This window comes from Anarhichas minor, unplaced genomic scaffold (genome assembly GCF_050575085.1).
Source record: "Anarhichas minor isolate MPS153535 unplaced genomic scaffold, ASM5057508v1 ptg000010l, whole genome shotgun sequence".
NCBI classification, from domain to species: domain Eukaryota; kingdom Metazoa; phylum Chordata; class Actinopteri; order Perciformes; family Anarhichadidae; genus Anarhichas; species Anarhichas minor.
This window is the reverse complement of record NW_027466456.1, coordinates 3,524,401-3,538,978: the sequence shown is the minus strand read 5'-3', so window position 1 is coordinate 3,538,978 and position 14,578 is coordinate 3,524,401. Positions and strand designations below refer to the sequence as shown.

The 14,578-nt window shown below is 42.2% G+C and overlaps 1 protein-coding gene across 1 annotated transcript in view; it reads right to left on the bottom strand.

Moving 5' to 3' along the window:
* Positions 1 to 14,578, bottom strand: part of hcn2b (hyperpolarization activated cyclic nucleotide-gated potassium channel 2b) — a 38,807-nt gene that overhangs the window by 19,458 nt on the left and 4,771 nt on the right. Inside the window, exons 4-5 of the mRNA XM_076087588.1 lie at positions 10,975 to 11,136; positions 855 to 1,073 (exon numbers count right to left, since the gene is read on the bottom strand). Coding sequence (XP_075943703.1) covers positions 855 to 1,073; positions 10,975 to 11,136 — 381 coding nt within the window. The remainder of the gene's footprint in view (positions 1 to 854; positions 1,074 to 10,974; positions 11,137 to 14,578) is intronic.

The window sequence follows — 14,578 nt, the reverse complement described above, 5'->3', positions numbered from 1 at the left end:
AATACGCTTATTTTTTCCCCTTTCTGAGAGTCAGATGAGAACATTAACACCACTCTCATATCTGTCTGTTACATATGAAGGTGGGGCCGGTAACAGATTGTTTTTCTTTTGCATTAAGACTGGAAGTAGGGAAAACAGCTAGTCTGGAAGAAAGTCTTAGTGCATGTAACCTGCAAAAGCACAATTTATCATTGTCACATTTGTTAATTAATAAGCTTTAAAAGGTGAAAGTAGGCGTATTTTTTTAACTTTGCACGCAGGTTATCTGTTCTCGCCTGCTTCTAGCCTTTATGCTAAGCTAATCTATTTGCCTCCTGGCTCTTGCATCGTACTCAACATAAATGCACGAGTGTGAGTTCTCCTCATCTAACACAAAGAAAGCGAAATAAGCACGATTCCTAGATTGTCAAACTATTCCATTAAAGCTACTACGAGGATTTTTAATCATGTGTTGATTTTGGCAATACCTGAGGACAAAAGCCTGAGTGTTTCCAAGACCCAGAGTTCCTTTAGAAAACCTCTAATTTTACAGCAGCGGTGTCTGACAGTCGGCCCCGCTCAGTCCTCGTTCTGCCCTCCTTCCCTCCAGTGGGCCCAACAAAATCATCAAATGGCAAGCATTAAGAATAACTATATGGAGATAGCCAATCTTCTCGCTGATGGTGTCATTAACTTACGTAGGTCATATAGAGGCATAAGTATTCAATTGAGACTGTTTCATAACCAGTTAAAAGTAACTTTAAATTCAAATGCAATCCTTTGATCACAAACTATCTGCACGTCTAGATGCTATTTGGGATAAGTTATTAAATGTGTAGTAAACATCCAGTGAAACAAACTAGCCAGATCCTTACCTTTTCCTGGTATTGCCGCCTGGATGAGTCCAGAGACTGGATGAGTGCGGTCGCGTGGCCGATGAACATGGCGTAGCAGGTGGCTCCGACGATCATGCTGAGCATGGTCAGCCAGATGTCCGACATGCTCTCTGGGGCTTGTCTTCCATATCCAATGCACAGCATGTGACTCATGGCCTTAAAGAGGGCGAAGGAGTAGAGCTCGGTCCACGAGTCGTTCTGTGGGGAGAGACGGAGGAGAAAACAAGTTAGGAAAATAAAATATAGGGCAGGTGGAGGAGGATAAAGAGGAAAACAAATCAGGGTTATTGTGTCCTCCTAGAATAGCTCCTTACTTTTATACCGTTACTTTCATGCTGCAATGATTCTTTATGACCGAAGCCATTTCTACTAGACGGTTAGAGTGCGAGAGAAGTGGTGATAGAGAGAGTGAATTGAAGAACAAGAGGGATAAAGAGTAAGACGTTCCTGTGTATGGCTCTGTTTCTGGTGATTGTTTCAGGTTTGGTGGAGAGACTTATCATCATCATCATCATCATCATCAGTGAGCAAAGCAGAAAGAGAAGAGGAAAAAAACAACAACAATGGTGTTAATGAGGAGCCTGTAGCGCTGCCTGCTCTAGTATGCCTGATATTGGTGCTCATCAGTTCAGTCAACCCTAATTCTCCCACGTTAGATTCATTGTAAAGCCCTCCACAGGAGTCACTGAGCCTCACATCCTCCCCTCAAACAGCTGTGGCTCTCACACGCACGCACACGCACACGCGCACACGCACACGCACACACACTGTCCGAGGTTCACCGCTGTTTGTGCGTTTCTTCTTCTGTCCCTCTCTGATACGAGTGGAGCCTTCAGTCACTGATTGACTGCTTGGATTTGTATCTGATTTGTGTTTTTTCCAGGAACATTTGCATTTCATTTGAGATTCAAATTTGGTTGGTTTTTTTTTTGGAGGTGAAAGAGGACGTACTGGCTAGAGACTGCCACCAAACGGAAATGTGTGTTTAGAGAGGTGATTGGAGGAACAGCAAAGAAAGAAAATTAGATTTTAAAGGTACTTAACATTATGGAAGCAAGTAAGCAGAAACTCTGCCTTGTGGACGACTGTGAAAGCCGAGCGTGTCTCAATGTGTCCTATCTGTTGGTTTGAGGAGATAACAGACAGAGAAAGCCACGACAACAGTTTACAGACTTTAAGGTTACAAGAGCTTTCTTCTCCAGCTCTGATGTTATTTCAATAATACGCAGCTCTGTAATCGGTGTCCTTGTCTCACTGCCATCCTTAAGCCCATCAGGATAAGCAATATTTCAGACAAACCCGAACAGAATATTTGAAACACTCCCGCTTCAGTCTGAGCCTCATCCCCACGAGTGATGAACGGACCGGGAGTCCCTCCAGTCAGCCATCAGCATGCTGACCACACTGCTGGTGGATGAACAGCGTGAGAAGGAAGCCCTAAGCCAGAGCTCAGGCAGAGAAATAAACACATTTCAATGGACAGAGTTTAATACTAAGAAAACACCGCTGTTATAAATGATGTGCCTAACTATTTCTTGGCCGTAACTTGGTAGAGTCTTCGCTGGTTGCCTGGCAGCTAGCTGTTTTCATCTGCTTCCAGTCTTTATGCTAAAATCCGCTCAGCAGCTGCTGGGGGTTAAGCGATCATATTTAATGGCCGTGCTATATGTGAGACTGGTATCAATCTTCTTGTTTACTGTAACTCTCGACAAGCAGAATTGAAAACAAAACAAGTGCATATTCATTAACTTGACCGTATGAGCAGGAAGACAGAGACAACACAGCCTGACCAGCTGTAACAGGTCAGTGCGTGTTTAAGTTTGAAACAACAGCTGATTAAAACTGACAGTGTGCAGCTGTCTCTTACTATTGAAAATGACATCCCTCATGGTAACAAAATAAACGAATTCTACAGAGATACCACCCTGTGTGAGGAGGGGGGGGGGGGGGGGGGGGGGCTAATGAAATCAGCTCTGGTGTGCATTTTATTTGCCATCGATCTTCACTGAGCAGCGTGGATGAGAGCTAATTGCACATAATACATTTAGGCAGGAACACAAAAGGGAGTACGGGACATCTATGATACATGATGGGGTAAGTATAGAATAGTGAGTGTACGTGCATGCTGGCACGTCCGTCTGGGTTTACATGCTGTTTGAGACTCAGCTTGTATTTGAATATGTGTGTGTGTGTGTGTGTGTGTGTGCGTGCTAGACCTTTGCCAGTCATGCTGCCGAGCTTCCCTTTGACAGGGTGCAGTCCCTCTCTGACAGTTTGAAAACTGACACTGCTTTAAAAGGAGTGTCATTTAGATAACACTGACATTTAGGATTTTAATATGTAAACTGCCACAAAAGACCTTGTTAGCAATGTTAGTATTCATTATTCAGAAGCAGCGTGTTTGTGTTTGTGTTCATTATTTAAAACCAAATGAGTACGGGAAGCTGCAAGATGGTTTGGTGTCTGCTGGACGTACCGGACGATATTAATGAGGAATGCTGACGTTAAAAGCAAAAAGGATTTCTCTTGATTGGAGTACTCATGCATGAAGTTAAATTGGATTGTGTGTTAATGTGAAAATAATGGACAACATTTCAGGGCTTCGTGGTGGCTGTGTTTGAAAATGTAACCGTAACATCACGAGTTTGAATTCATAACCTGAACTGGAACATTTACTTTCTCTGAATGTAATGGGCAGCTTATTAAAAGGTCTTGGTTCACCAAATGCAGCATTTTTCAACTTTCTGTCCGACTTAACATGTAGCAACACGGTGCAGCTGTAGCCTATAATTATTATCTTTTATTCTAGAGAGCCGGGCATTGCACCAAAATAAGGCAAATACAAATAAAAAGTAAAGTGTGTTGCCGATTTGAGTCTTCATGTCAGTCTGGTTCGTGGAAGTCTTTCTCAGCCGACTCCTGTACATCTTTAATTGAATTTCTCAGATGTGAAATGAATTCTTGTAAACGATGTTGCAGGAATTGAATTGATTTGCGAGAGGAATTGGACTCGGTGGATCATAGCTTTGCTGCTCAATAACCTGTTATTGGGTTTGAGTTCATTAGCTTTAATAGTTTAATGGTCTTTGACAGGAAGATGTGCAACAGGATGTGCTTGAGGAACAACTTCCAACCAATAAATAGACGAGATGAAATGATCATGGCTTGTTGGTTAAACTGTATTTCATGTCTGCTGTACAGTGGAGACTGAGCAATCTAATTATTGATCATTGAACATATAAAAAGGTTACATCAGCTACAGAAAAGGAAATCTATAATATTTGGGAGAACATGAGAGGGGCTAGTTTATCTCTTCCCAGATTTATAATTTGAGCTCTTCCTATCTTCGCACATGTACTTATGCATATTAATATTGTTAACTTCTCCCACAGATGTGGGACCAAGTCCTTGTTTTGCAAGTCACAAGCAAGTCTCATGTCTTTACTCTCAAGTCCTAAACCTTGAGATTCAACTCCTAGACAACTCTTCACAAAATAACTTTTCAGGGAAAAGATAAAAATTCTGTTTGCTCAGTTTTTTTTCCCACGAGTAAATCAATAACAGATCTCTCATAAAGTAAATAGAACCAATATCTCTGACGCTGTTGGAGAACCTCTGGTACCGGGCAGTTGATTGCCTCAAGCACACACTTTTTAAATAACATATGTTTTAGTCATTGGGCTTCAAAGAAAGGCACCAAGTATTTTTTCAAGTCCAAAGGCTGTCCAAAGTCACGAGTCATCAAAGTCTTTTCATGATTTTGTCAAAAGTCATCACATTAGTGACTTGAGTCCAAGTCATGTGACTCCACACCTCTGTTCTCCCTCTGCCAAAAACAAAATACAAAGATTCAATGAGATTTGTTTCTCTGTAAATTGTCGTCTCACCCCTCCGTTCACTTTGTTGTATCGGCCTCACTACATATAAAAACGTTCAGCTGTTCTTTAGCTGGCTACATTTTGCCAGCTTGACATCTGTTCATTTTTATAAGAGTTGCTAGTTTCATCCTCCTCCCTGAGGGATTCAACCCTGGCAGAGCTGCAATAGAGAACACCACAGCTTTCATTCTTTTGCTTTCAGCAAATCAGAAAATGCAGCCATGCAAGTGGAACTTTGTGTGGATAAGGTGTGTCCCGAGGGATACACGCTGCTGGAGCACCACTGTAACTAATCTAAGTATACGAGGAGTGACTTGTTTGCAGAGGGGGAGCAGGTTCAGTCTGGCCTTAAGGTTCTCTGAAGCAGGGACCCCTCAAAAGGGATGAACATTATCCAAGGAGCCCCTCTTTATCATAACACCGATTAAGCATATGCTTACTACCAATTATAATAGATGCTATTTGAATTCGTTTTCTAAAACTTTGCAATTCTTAAGGACCTGTTTCATAGTGGTGAACATCATAGCAATACCACTTCTATAGCTTTTAGGTTTATGGTTTTCTTTCAAGTAATTGATCTTCAGAAGATGATCGGTAGCAAGACTGGCGTAGTCCTAAAAAAATCCAGATTTTAAATAACCAAATTAAAGTGCTTCTACCTAAAAATAATGAATTTATTGCTGTTGGTCTCAATCATAATGGACACAACTATTGTTTTACTGGCACAAATGATCCCCATCTGTAGATAAGCACTTTTTAATGATACAGCACAATTTTATAGTTTATAGCAAAATATTTGGCAGACACAGTGTGCCCTACTTTGACAATCGCTGCTCTGAAGGACCCACCTTCGCCTTTGGCCGTGTCCGTCACAGGATCCAGCCTCTGGATTGAGACACAGCTGTAGATTTGAGACTGCTGTTGGTGTGCAACCATGTGCATCCAGAGAATGTGTCTAGTTGATGATGAAAGCTGTGGCCATGTGGCTCAAGCCCAAAGCATCTGTGCTGCTAAAATCATGGCACGTACGAGGCATAATACGAAAAAAATCTATACTGCTTTTAGATTTAACAAAATTGGGAAAAGCCAGACTGACACGCCAACATTGCTTTTTTAGCCACTCTAGCCTGTCGGTCGTTCCACCCCTTTGGTCCAGACTGAAATATCTAAACAACTATTGGATGAATTGCCAATACAATTTTAATTTGTCGTTTATGACTAAATACCTGCAAAAACCAGCCTGTGTTAATTTGTGTTAAGAGCTATTTAGCAAATGTTAGCATGATAACATGCTAAACTAAGAGGGTGAACATGCTAAACATGCAGCAGCCAATCATTTCAAGGCACACCCCATTTTTTGTCAATCAAATAAGTAATTAAAAACTAAATTTTAAGAAATATGACCACTTGAATATATGTCAGCTTCATGAAACCTAAAGTGACAGAAATAACCTTGGGGGAAATTATTTTTTGTTTGGCTCATTTCCCATCAGCTAATATAGAGAAGACAGGGTTTACTACCTATACTGCAGCCAACCACTAGGGGGCAATCACGATGTTTTGGCTTCACTTCTCGGGAGCTGTCATGGCGTCGTCATGGAGCATTACCTCCCTTACTATTTCCAGAGTTTAAGTTGTTATACTTCACGATATAAAGATGTAAAAAAGATGTAAAAAAAATGGATGAATATTTATCCTGTATTTCAATAAACACCTCAACTCATATCACTACTTAGCTAAATATGACAAGACAATTGTTTTCTTAAAATGGGGTTGGTTTCACTGGGGCAACTTGCCCCACAAACACAGACTGGGCAGCAATTTAGTTTGGTTGTTGCTGGCTTACACATGGCTTGATCCAGCTTATTCAAGAAAGTCAACAGTCTCCAAACTTTACTTGATTTTACCTTGTGTTTCAAATGCATTATAACATAATACACATAAATTACTTAACCTGTTTGATGTCTCAAACATCCTGCGACTACCTTTACAGAAGGATCCAATCAATTTCCACATGGCACTCACTTTGCCTCTGTTCTAAATCCCTCTCAGTACAGTAACTCATGTTAAATGTTCATCTCTGATGACTGTATTTTAAAAATGGATGTTGTGTTACTGAGATCGTTTACACTTTATAATGCATGAACCAAATAAGAAGTAAAAGAAGCTGTTGGATCATAACAAGCAGTCACTCAACTCACACACACACACCAACACCTCCACACAGTAACAGCCCATTGTTCTTATGCATGCTGACAACCCTGCCTGCCAGTTACATCACTTCAGTAATTAAATGAATGGGGGATATCCTTATTAACTTTCACAGCAGGAGGGTTCCTTGAACTGCATATGTGTGTGCGAGGATACAATGCACATGCATAGGTGATAAAGCCACACAAATGTGTGTTCTATTGCAATTCTAGCCCTACGGTAAAATATCCCTCAGCAGCCTAAAATATTAAATACAGAAACAGAGCTCAGACTCAAGCAGGAGAGGAAGAGAGAGGCTTTATTCTAATGCCACTGATCCATGAGCCAATCGGGATGAGGCAGATGGGACAAACCCACCCGTCATCCACCTTACAGAGAGCCACTTTAAATAACAGGCCATGATGACCTGGTATCTTGTGATCACTATGCTGCAGGAGCCTGATTGTTGGTTCTTATAATAAAACACCATCGTCGGCTACGTGGACATCTTTTACAAGTCACAGATATTGTTTTTGATGTTTTGAGGCAGAGCTGAATACATTACAGGAAGGGAAATAGTTGGAAGGAAGCTGTTTTTATCAGATCACATACACACAAAGACAGACAGACATTTATTCATGTGACAGCAGGTGTAATAGTCCACATGAGAGTGCCCTCTGAGCAAGTGAATGAATCATGTGTTGTTTCTATCCGGCTGTATTATAGCCTAAGTGCAAGGATGAGTCCAGTAAATGTCCAGCGCGGGCAGAAGTGAAGCAGGAGGATGAGTATCATTTAACGCTGCGTCTCCTATTCTGAGGAGGATCTCTGACCTCGATTACCCCGAGACGGAGAGCAGCACCGCAGAGCAGGCGGGCCGCGCCCACATGGGTGCTCGCTGGCTGGCATTGTGGCATATCGCTCGGAAAATTGCACACGGACTTAAAGCGATACACATCACTCCGAGGCATGAAAGAGACAGCTGAACGTAAGCACGGCGAGCTGGAAGAGAGGCAGGAAAGGGGAGAAGCCTGACAGCTTCGAGAGCAATTTATTCTCTCTACCTTTTGGAGATAATTAACATAATACACAACAATGTTGTGATGCAATATAGAAGCTGCCCGCTCTCTGAGATTGGAAAAGAAATCGACATCAACACAAAATGTATATTTGAGTTGGAATTAAATTCTAATAAGAGGCTGTTATCACTGCATCTATATTTGCACATGTGAGCTGAGAAAACAAGTCCAGATGCCGACGGAGCAGAAGTGTTGGAGCACAAGCGGAGACTCGTAACATCTAAACAAAGTCACTTTATTCTCTCAGTCAAACTAAGTCAACGTCCACGAAATCGCTGTTCACTGCATTTTAGTCAGAAGTGACAAACAGCAGTGGGCTTCTTGTTGGCCTCCGTGTGTGTGTGTGTGTGGAGAGGGTAAGAGTGAGAAAAAAGCATGGCTGGAGATGAAACAAGAGATGGAGCGATAGAGAAGCAAGTGATGTCCCCCAGGGTCAATGGGTGTGAGATCCATCTGTTCCTGGAGAACACACACACACACACACACACACACACACACACACACACACACACACACACACACACACACACACACACACACACACACACACACACACACACACACACACACACACACACACACACACACACACACACACACACACACACACACAGTGTGTTTTTCGAGGGCTGAAAGTCACAAACCTACTGTATGTGCCAAAACTAGAAGGTTCATCATATGAAGCATTTCTTAGAGATTCTTAGACAGACTGCTCAGGAAACAGCTGGTGCACGACATATGCTCGAGGACGGAATCATCCAGCTCTGCTTCACTTCCCTAGACACAACAGTCATGTGATGTTCGATCCATGAAATAGAATAAATGACCTCGCAAGCCAGTTATTTGCAGCTTCTGACGAGACAGTGAAAAGTCAACCAGGAACATCTTTAGGCTCCGTCACAATGGTGAATGTCTAGTTTGTGAGGCAGATGATGTTGATGTCAATCCATAGACTGTGGACATAGTGGGCGTAGTGATGTCACTAGGACTGTAGTTTTGAAGCCTCGAGTTCAGCATTTTGGCCGTCGCCATCTTGTTTTTTTGCAACCAGAAGTGGCACAAGCGGAGCTAAGTCAAACCGAACGCTGAATAAAACCTTTATAGGTAAACAAAATGGTTACAATTAACTTTCATGAACTGAAAACATTGTTAAAGGGTTAAAGTTCTAAGAAGACTGTCAATAGGACAATCATTTACTAAATGAACGTCATGTTGTATTGAAGAAGACTTGAAACTAGCGACCGAGACCATAAACTCATGTTTACAATGTTTACTGAGGTAATAAATCTGACTTCTTTTTTGCAACTACTTTTCAGAACCGGTTGCCGCCTGCGTAAAAGTGTCATTCTCCACCAATGCCAACTATTTATCCTCCGCCTTAACCAATCACTTTGCTCTTCACCTCTCCCGTCAATGCAAACTGTCCTCTCTAACTCCCAATCCACTTGTCCTAGCAGTGCAATTCTCTCTTTAGTTAAAGTTACTCTGAGCCTGAATATTCTTCATAAGGAATATTATAAATATCTTCATTTGTATGGTTGGCCTCTCCTGGTTGCACTATTAACAGGCCTACCACATGACTCACAGGCAATATGTGTGAGTGTGTATATGTGTGTGGGGGAAAATAGTATTTAAGTTATAAAAAGACAAAAGAAAAGTGTGAAAACGGCATGTATTGAGCAAAGGGCAACCAGGCAGATGTGTTTTTAACAGCTCACATCCCCTGACTTCTCCGTGCCTCTGGCTCTGTCAGACACCAGATCTCAGCCAGTTATCTCTAATACGGAGCGACGAGTCAGACAGGATGGAAGGGATTAAGCTCAACATGATAAATACACAAACAGGTGAAAACGGTTCCTGATGTTGTGATGTAACAGTACAGCCATAAAAAAACCCATCTCTGCTTTAATAGCATTGTAACAAGTACAAAGAGTATGCAGCTTCCGGTTTATTAGTCCTCCATGGCCAAAACTATTGAACTGTATTGATTAATTATTGCAGTTCTGCAATAAATCCTTTATTCAAGCTAGAGTTGGAAATCTTTGAGAAAAATATTTATTTGATAATTGTTGAAATTTCATTTACATCCCAACAGCGATCAATAAATTAAATGCTCCGACATAAAATAAGTTTTTTGTGGATTTAGTTTTTAAATAGCGTACTCTTGCTAGTTTATTTATAATGTTCAGTATTTGTTGAAGCGGTATTAGAGAGGTCTTGATTCAACTCTACGGTAGTTTGGAAGCTGTAGTTTGTTGTACTTTAGTATTTTATTGATTGATTGCAGAGATCATGAGATGGGATATAAAGAGAATCTTATGGTTCAAGAGGTTTGGATCAAGTTATGCTCCTGTTTGGCAAAATGCAGGCTGGTTAAAGGTATAAAGGTCGAAACCAACATGCTTTTAATAATGCTTTTTCATCAATGATCTGGTCTAGAGCATTGTTTTTCATGCAGCTGGAGCATTTATTTTTTTGTGTAATTTTGTTCTTTCATGTCTGCAGATGGCCAGAAGCTACCTGCCAGTTAGAATGAGGGAAGGACATCTGAGCGGAGACGTAAATAAGACGAGAGAGAGAGAAGACATTGGCTAAAGAACAAACCACATGAAGTGCTGCATGAACCGAGTGAAAACAGGCTCTGTTTTCATCCCTCACTCCTGCTTTCTGCACACACTGGCATCTCTCCTGGGTTTAACTAGAGAGGGTTTAATTAAGGCTGGGCCTGTGTGTGTGTGTGTGTGTGTGTGTGTGTGTGTGTGTGTGTGTGTGTGTGTGCGCAGACTCAACCTTAAATAAATCTGCCTGCAAATAACACACTTCTGTGCTCCATGGGGGATATGTTTAATGCTTTGCTTTTGCAGTGATTGTTCTTTCAAACACCTTCGCATGCTGATATTCCTGTGATTGTGCGACTTATACGCAAACATAATACGCAACATTTTTGCTTACCACCATCTTGTTGAGGGAGACCCAGCAGTCGGACGGAAAGTCCTGCAGCATGGGAACGAGGAACTGGAGACAGCCATCCCAGTGACACAGCAGCAGCATCATACCGATCAGGTTGAATATTCGCATCACAGCACTGGCGAGGTCATAGGTCATGTGGAAGATCTGTCAGGAGGAGACGGACAGAGAGAGGGTTATCAGAGTGGAGAGGAGGGAGAGACAGAGATAGATGTGTGAGGGGAATGAAAAATGTGTTTGTACAGAAAGAGGTAAACTGTACATCCAGTACATTTCTAAAAAGAGGAGAACATGTAATATTATGCTTAACATATGTGTTCTTCACTGTTATCTATAGGAGATAGTTTGGCCAAAATCCTTCTCTTAAGGTAGTGTTAATTGATTTATTGTATTTTTTCCCACTTTGGAGTAGGAAAAGATACTGTAAACACAAAATTGACACATAATCATCTCATAAAGTTGATATTCTGGCGAACATGTTAGCATACAGTTGCTCGAGGAGGAGGTTAAAGGCGGTAACGATGCCAGATCTGTGTCTGTCCGCGATAGACTGGCTGCTGCGGGAGACCCCGCTGTTGTCTGAGCTGAAGGGGTTTCAGGTGAGGCTGATTCGGCAGGGAACCCAATGGCCAACGACCAGCATTCATAATTACAATAAAGTAATTGCCAATTTTCTCGCTGACGGTCTTGTTTACTTAAGTAGGTCATATGGAGGCAGCGGTATTAAATTGAGACTGTTCCTTAACCAGATAAAAGGTCCTCATGGTAACTCTCAGTAAAACAACAGCCTGGATCTACTGATGCTTCTGTACTTCATACAGTGGATGTTACAGGAGGCAAAACATGTCACGATGATGTCACTAAGCAGGGACAAAAAGCCGACGTGCTGCATGTCATCCCTCCTCAATCTTAGTAGCATGTGTCAGGCTGAGGGTCTACACTATAACCAGGTGGGCAAAATGAACAAGAAGAAGAATGATGGACGATGAAGCCTCATCAGACGCTGATGAGGCTTTGATCAGCAGCCTGGGGTCGGCCTCTCTCTGCTGTTTTTTTTTTTATTTTATTTTTTTTAGATTCACTCCCTTCAGGTACGAAGGCTCATTTGTGCGGAGCTGGTGTTGTGGTCACAGCGCTGTAAACACCACTCAGTGTGGCTCTCGCTGGCTACTGGCCAGGCCTTGTTACCACTGTGCGTGTGTCTGTGCGTGAGGGTGCAGGTTTACATCAATGCGTGGGCTCCGCTGTGAAAACCATGCTTAGCTGGCTTCACTAAAACATAAGCAAAAGCATTTTCCCCACTAGGGACAGAGAATTGTCCTATGACGGAAGTAGGCCAGGTGCTGAATGTATGTCTGCAACGTATATATTACATATTCATGTATGATGGAAAGCCCTGCTTTATGGGCCAATTTGCTGAATTCTTACATCACAAACAAAGAGCTCATTTCTCACTGGAAACTGGAGGATGGACCTACATGTGACTCATCCTGTCACCTCGCTGCCCTAAACCCTCAGCTCACTTGAATCTCAAAACCAGCATCCCCCTACCAAAACCCCCGGGGTGCAGATGTCTCTTGTTAGTCACAGTGCCGACACAATAAAGCAAAGCGCTCTAACATATTCCTCCATCCAAACAGACCAACACACATGTATTACTCCACTCGCTGATTCTTGCGAATGTAGCTTCGGTGCTTTTCTCATGTCTGGCTGAGTTCCCCAAGTCCCATTAATTTCTTCGACTTTAAGTGCTTTAAATGCTCATAACACTTTAGTTTTGTGCATATTAGCTGTCTGTACACTAAACACCTCCTCCTTATCCTCCACCGCCATCTAGAATATCCGTCAGCATCAAGGTGTTGTTTCTACTTGGTGGATATTCAATCACATATATGTTGGTTTTCTTCTTTATTCTCCACTCGTCTGCATATTTTAAGCTTTCCCTTCCCCTCGAGAATTAGCTGCAGGCCAAATGCCAAAGACACAACTTTCACTACTTTTCCCCTCCTATAATGGCTAATGGCCTTAGCTCATTTGGCAAAGGGGAAAGGGAAACACACTGAGGGCCCTGCCCTGTGATTAGAAAGCATTCCCGTCATGATTAATGAGGCTCCAGGACTATAATGTTCCCCCTGACACCCAGACAGCACCTGGCCATGTGTCACTGTCACGCCACAATCTGGGTCGAGGCCCATTACTGTGACCACGACTCACGGCCTGAGACATGCAGATAAAGTTGCGTTCCACTCCCGTCGGCAGCACACTGTCAAACACGCGGTGGTCCGGACGACACCGTTTAGAGAAAACTATTGAAGCTGATGAATATTACTCCCACAAGCAATCTCGCTGCCACCCATTCACCGTCATTGTCTAGCTCATGAAAAAGGCATCCTCTCTAGTGGAGAGCCTTGATACAAGCTTCCTGCCTCAGGAAATTGCTCTGGTTATTCCAGACAACGATTATCTCTGCTTCTACAAACACACACACACGCACACACACGCCGCCGGTCTATTCAAAGATCACGTCAAAAATACATCTGCTCTTTCTTTTTTTATCTATTATGAGCACCATGGTTGACTCACTTTGAGCTAAACAGTGAAATCATCACAACTCTAGGATGATCTTTTGGGAAAACCCCGCCACACGCTGCGCTGAGCTGAGCTGAGGGGAAACCCAGCCAACCACGTTTGGATCGAGCTGAGCAGAGCTCGGCTGGACTAAGGTGATCGGGGCGGGGCTGAGGCGAAGCAAAGCAGCATTCAGTTGTGAGTGTTGGAGTCAGTAATTAGGGTTCTGCTGGAGCTCAAATAACCACTCTGTATTCACAAGAGCTATTTATTTTCGGCGTGAGGGAACGCACACTTTTGATTCATGGATGCTTAGTTTATCCAAATATGGATTTTCCCTTTATACACAAAAGCACAGAGCAGGCGCCGGTTAATTGTGTTTAAGAAGCATATATGAGAAATGATGATTTCCTGATGTGATCAGAACGCTTGCGTAGTTGTAATGTCACATTAAAACAATAATAATAATAATTGAAGGGAAAAAAAAGGTCACTTTTGTTATGAGAACAAAGAAAAGGCAATTAGTGTCTCCGGTAGTTCTGTTCCGTCCTCGGAAAATCCCTCTTCGCTTTCCACTAATAAGCACAAATTAATTTTTCATGAATTCATAAGTACATCAGCACACTAGCTATCAGGCAGCTATCAGGCTTATTGCTTTACAACATGGTAAAACCTCAGTTTCTGCATTGGGGAGTAATCATACAGAGCATTGTTTTGATAATACATACAAGCAGAATTACTTGTATGCTGACATAAAACCACTGCACTGGAATCCAATTTTGTATTATTAATTAGAGCACAGTTGTTGATTTTTAAATGAACAAACAACTCAAAGTGGCAGGAAAAGTCTTTGTCATAACATCCAAACTGCAGCTGACTTTTATACCGGATCATCAGCGATGATCAATGCCTCTCTGATGGCTTTGATCTGTGAGCATTTTGTTCAACCTTAAAATTCATAATAAACACTTTTGTTTAAATGCTGCACAATCCTTTACAGATGTGGCGATCCGGCATCACA